Source organism: Cyprinodon variegatus, unplaced genomic scaffold, assembly GCF_000732505.1.
Source record: "Cyprinodon variegatus isolate N-32 unplaced genomic scaffold, C_variegatus-1.0 Scaffold502, whole genome shotgun sequence".
NCBI classification, from domain to species: Eukaryota; Metazoa; Chordata; class Actinopteri; order Cyprinodontiformes; family Cyprinodontidae; genus Cyprinodon; species Cyprinodon variegatus.
The window spans coordinates 118,689-124,044 of NW_015150955.1; the positions used below are offsets into that span (position 1 = coordinate 118,689).

General features: G+C 38.4%; 1 protein-coding gene across 2 annotated transcripts; it reads left to right on the plus strand.

The window, feature by feature from the left end:
- The first annotated feature begins 589 nt into the window (after window positions 1-589).
- Window positions 590-5,356, plus strand: becn1 (beclin 1, autophagy related). Of its 2 annotated transcripts, none has more exons than XM_015390503.1 (12): window positions 590-713; window positions 872-1,005; window positions 1,090-1,157; window positions 2,174-2,229; window positions 2,316-2,406; window positions 2,509-2,645; window positions 2,727-2,921; window positions 3,032-3,178; window positions 3,263-3,412; window positions 3,533-3,593; window positions 3,699-3,841; window positions 4,705-5,356. In XM_015390503.1, the coding sequence occupies exons 2-12, from the start codon at window positions 879-881 to the stop codon at window positions 4,871-4,873; spliced, it is 1,344 nt and encodes a 447-aa protein (XP_015245989.1). In that variant the 5' UTR covers window positions 590-713; window positions 872-878; the 3' UTR covers window positions 4,874-5,356. The 2 variants fall into 2 exon arrangements, with proteins under 2 accessions (XP_015245989.1, XP_015245988.1); XM_015390502.1 differs by having other exon boundaries at window positions 591-713; window positions 2,171-2,229.

A 5,356-nucleotide genomic window follows, 5' to 3' on the forward strand; every position in this document is an offset into this window, starting at 1 on the left:
TAGTTACGTTACTGTTCAAGTCAAAATAAAATACAGACAACAAATTGCCTCACACAACATTTATTCAAATGGGACTGATCACACTTCATTCTTAGCCTCTTATATTGAGAATTAAATTTGACAGTATATGTCCTTCAATAAATTGTCTTTGGGAACTGCAGTTCACTTGTTCTTTAATCACTTGCACCTTTTTGTTGATATATTCAGAGTCTTAACATAATTAATGAAGGAGTTCCAAATAGATTCAAACAGGTCCTGTTTGTCCTTTAATATATACATTTTTTTTTTCCAGAGGGAGTACAGGTAACATCTGCTGCAGCCATTGGTTTATGCTCGGTCTGTGAGTCTTTTTCCAAAACAAAGATATACATCTCTTCCCATTAAGCAAACTTAAGTTTATAAACACTCGTTAATTTTTATTTTTTTTGTAAATATGTTTTTCAGGGAATAATCCAAACATAAACAACCTTGCCTCAAAAATTGTGTGTTGAAACTTTTACTTGAATAATACCACTATAGCACCGGTAGAGGGCAGCACTTTTTATAATCTTACCAACTGGTAACCGTAGAGGAAGAGGTCTCATTCGCCATAAACAACAACAAGGAAGTGGTTGACGTAGTTTTTTGAGACAGTAGTCATTTTTTAAAACAAAAAATAATGGACATTCTGAAGGAGTAGTGTTTTGGTTTATTTATTTTTTTTACAGTTAACAGTAAGTACGTCTCCTGCTCTTACACCCTGTTAAGTTGAGCCAAAGCTAACTGGAAGGCTAGCCCATCGAGTCATCTCTTCTGCTTTTGTGGTTTTTGTCCAGAGAGTATGGCGTCAACGGTTTTTAATTTGTTGTTTTCTCGTGTTTTCCTATGTCAGGTGAGGAATGGAGGGCTCTAAGTCTGCCAGCACCACCATGCAGGTGAGCTTCGTGTGTCAGCGGTGTAGCCAGCCGCTCAAACTGGACACCTCCTTTAATGTGCTCGACCGAGTCACAATCCAGGAGCTCATCGGTAGGTCCCAGTTTTGTTTTTTGTTATTCTGAGGTAATATATCACCTGTATGATGGAGTAACTGTAGGAGATCTGTTTCCTCAGCCCCGCTGGTTACTGTGACTCCCAGCAGCAAACAGACTGACAGCAGTGGAGGGGAGGCAGCACCAGAGGTTGGTTTCCAGATGCAGGATTTCATCTCAGATATTTTCTATATTTTTGTTCTTTGATTTCCTGTTAAGCACTTTGGTTTGCCATGTATGTTGCTGGTGATTTATAACTTAAATTTAAATGCATTTTTGCAAGAATAGGTTATTATCATATAATACTGAGCTGCGGGATTCCTAGTTTACTAATACAAATAGATAAAAAAGACAAGGTTATGCTTTAATTGCTTGCTAATTGGGTGTAAAGTCAGTAGTGATTGGTTAATGAGGCGTCTTGAAGCGTTTCTACAAATTGCCAAACTATGTTATTGATACCGTCTCAGAATACTGACACCTGCTGGACATTTAAAGACACTACAGGCAGCTTATTTGACAGACTAAACTGAATTGATTTGATGACCTAGTAAAATGATAGAATTTAAGTTACTGTGGGTTATAATGCATTATTTCACATTTATGTTTAAATTGAAAATATCTTTAATATTTTTGATGCAGCCAATATATAATGTAAACATATAACGTGAAAATCTAGGGGAAAATGTGAATGAGGATGCTTGGGGACTAGGTTTTTAAATCATATTTTTAAAACAATAAGTACAGTAAAAACAGTAAATAAACTAAGAGTAAATTTGAAATTAACTTTAATTCAGATAAGTTGAGTGATAAATGGGAGGAAAGGTAAGACACGATGGTCCTATTCCTTTTAGGCTGCTACAAATTTTTTTGATAATTTCAATGATAAACAGATTTATCCGGTTGTCAGATATGTTTTTTAACACAGTTTAGTGTGTCAGTCAGTTAGAAACAACTCCTGTATCGGTCACATGGCTTTCTTGAAACGACACATATGCACAATAGTGTTCTGCTCTACGGGCTCGAGGTACTGTATGCACCGATGCATCAGTGTTGCTGGACCCATCACTACTTATTGATATTAAATGAAACTGAACATTTAAAATATAAGTTGTAATTAAGCTTTTCCGGCATGATTGTTTTAATTCGGAGTTGTTTTCTCAAAGGAGACGTTTGTGGAAAACAAGCAAGATGGAGTGTCCAGAAAGTACATCCCTCCTGCACGGTGAGTTGTTTTTAAATCAGTTGCAGCCTGAATGTAATGAAACCGGTCCCGAAAGATGACAAAGCCGCCAAATCTTTCCATTGCAGGATGATGTCAACGGAGAGCGCCAACAGTTTCACGCTGATTGGGGACGCTTCGGATGGCGGAACCATGGAAAACCTTAGTCGAAGGTTAAAGGTGATAGTTTTAGATGGTCAATTTCCCTGTAACAAAAACAAGTTTTTTTTTTTTTTTTTTTCTGAGAAAGTCATGGCAATATTTTGCTTACTTCCCGCTAAGGTAACCAGTGACCTCTTTGACATCATGTCCGGCCAAACGGATGTGGATCACCCTCTTTGTGAGGAGTGCACCGACACTCTGCTGGATCACCTGGACACCCAACTCAACATCACAGAGAACGAGTGCCAGAACTACAAGTGAGCTGATTTAACCTAACAGGGTATATTTGTGAAGGAGGGTTTGTCCTGTTGCTAAAATGCTGATGGTTATGTTTCCAGGCAGTGTCTGGAGCTTCTCTCCAACCTACAGGTGGAGGAAGAGGAGACTCTGCAGGCAGAACTGCAGCAGCTGAAAAACGAAGAGGAAACTCTGGTCCAGGAGCTGGAGGCTGTGGAGGAGCAGAGGGCTGCTGTGGCCAAGGAACTGGCCCAGAGCAGGATTCAGTCTCAGCAGCTGGACACAGAGGAGCTCCAGTAAGTGGAACCAGCTGTTTTTATTTATTTATTCTTATCAGTACAGGTTTTAGTGGCTTGTTCTGCAGAGGAATCAGCTTCTAACAGCCCTGTCTGCTCTTACCAAAAAGGTACCAAAAAGAGTATAGTGAGTTTAAGCGGCAGCAGCTTGAGCTGGACGATGAGCTGAAGAGCGTCGACAACCAGATGCGTTACTGTCAGATTCAGCTGGATCGACTTAAGAAAACAAATGTTTTCAATGCAACGTTTCATATCTGGTATGTTTAGTTTTTCCTCAGAAAGTGTTTCAAAAACCCAGAAATTGGAGTCTTAAAATAAAGGCCGACCCTTGATCTACTCAGGCACAGCGGCCAGTTTGGTACCATCAACAACTTCCGCCTGGGTCGGCTTCCCAGCGTTCCCGTGGAGTGGAATGAGATCAATGCGGCGTGGGGGCAGACGGTGCTGCTACTGCACGCTCTGGCCAACAAAATGGGGCTGAGATTTCAGAGGTTAGAGCTTAATCTCTTTATTTAATATTAACCCCACATTTTGGTCAAATATAGAAAAAAAACGTGTGTACATTTTTACACAATTAGTGAAAAATTGATTCTTTTCTCTTATATTTCCAGATATCGTCTGGTCCCTTATGGAAACCATTCATACTTGGAGTCACTGACAGACAAATCAAAGGTAAAGCACGAAGCTATTTTCCTACCAACGTTGTCTCTTAATAATCTGAATGGATTAGTCGGTTGCAGGTTTCCCCCATATTTATTTATTTTATTTTTTTCCTAGGAACTCCCGTTATACTGCTCAGGTGGTCTGAGGTTTTTCTGGGACAATAAGTTTGATCACGCCATGGTGGCTTTCCTGGATTGCGTCCAGCAATTCAAAGAAGAGGTGGAAAAGGGAGACACTGGCTTCTGCCTCCCATACAGGTCAGATACAGAGAGAATGTTTTATTTTTGTTGTTAGAGATTATTAATAATACATCCGTGAATGCCTGATGTTTTATGTTGTCGTATACTTTTTTTTTTTAAGATTGAAATCTTAAGTGCATCCACAGGACAGCTTCCAGGGTGGCTAAATCTGAATTGTCTAGCTCCAAAATGTTGTTGTATTCCAAGTTGTATACATTTAAGCTTCGCAGGTCAAAAAAGATATTTTCCAGTGAGATTGTCTCTTTATTTTTGAAGCCTTCAAATAAAGTTTTTTTGTGTTTTGTTTTTTAACTTTCGTTTTCATAATGCTAACAAAGGATGCTCAGAAAATGATAAAAAAAAAAAAATCTAACAATTACAAAAAGTTGAAGACTGGGTTTGGGGAAAATTAAGTTTAAATTGTCAGAATTAACCCTTTTTTTCTACTTGATAAATATCCAAATATTTATGAAACTTATTGTGATTTTCAGATTGATTTGCATGTTTAATGACACGATGCTAGCGGCATCCAAACCTAAATGGGATCAGGAATAAAGATGCTAACAAAAATGTTTAAACAAGTTTTTTTTTTTATCTTTATAAACATTGGAAAACTTTATATATCAGAAACGGCTTAGTCTAAGTTGGACAAGAGATCATCTAATTAGTCTGTTCTTTAATTGATCCTCCTGGTATCATTCTATAAATATAAAATCAATTTCAAGAATATTTAGTCACAAATCTTTTCGTTTTAGGAAAACTTGTACTTGTTTTTTGGAAATCTAGATCCTTAATGTTTCTCTAAGCCTAAACATCATTGAGTTTCTTTGTATTTGTGAATACAAATGTAAAATTATGTTTTACCCCTTTGTTTTTGTCAGGATGGATGTGGAGAAGGGGAAGATTGAGGATACAGGTGGCAGCGGAGGTTCCTACTCCATCAAAACCCAATTCAACTCTGAGGAACAGTGGACCAAGGCGCTCAAGTTTATGCTCACCAACCTGAAGTGGGGGCTGGCATGGGTCACATCACAGTTCTACAACAGATAAACACTTTGGACTCCAATAAGTCATATTGGCTCTGCACGGTCCCTAAGCAATGGGTGGAACGGTTCATGTATGTGGATTTCTGGCTGAAATTGAAGTCTGAGAATTCCCAGGATCAAACTGTTGGTCCACTTTGGAATAATTCCAGATTTACATGCCTTTACAAAAGCCCCTTATGATCGCTTTTTGCTCTGCTAGTAAATACTTTTCATCTTGCATTAGAAGGAGAGTTACACTTCATGAGACTGCTGAGGAGCAAGCTGAAGAGAAAAAGCAGTTCATGACCGTTTTTGTTCACAATGGGAGGCAGTTTGAATCCTGTCATTTCAACCAAAACTGTTGCTGTAGTGGTTACATTCAGCCTAAATACATATTCAGCTAGCACCATCAATGGTGCTCATACGCCTGTATGTTTATCACTCTGCAGCCTAACATTTCTAAAAGATGTAAAGAGAGAAGTCTGTTAATAAAATGTTTACACTGGAA

Excerpts from the sequence above, each read along its gene's own strand:
- becn1 (XM_015390502.1), top strand. The coding sequence starts at position 879 with ATGGAGGGCTCTAAGTCTGCCAGCACCACCATGCAGGTGAGCTTCGTG. Across the intron at positions 2,230-2,315 it reads AAGTACATCCCTCCTGCACG|GATGATGTCAACGGAGAGCG; the intron begins GTGAGTTGTTTT and ends TTTCCATTGCAG. Across the intron at positions 3,842-4,704 it reads GGCTTCTGCCTCCCATACAG|GATGGATGTGGAGAAGGGGA; the intron begins GTCAGATACAGA and ends TGTTTTTGTCAG.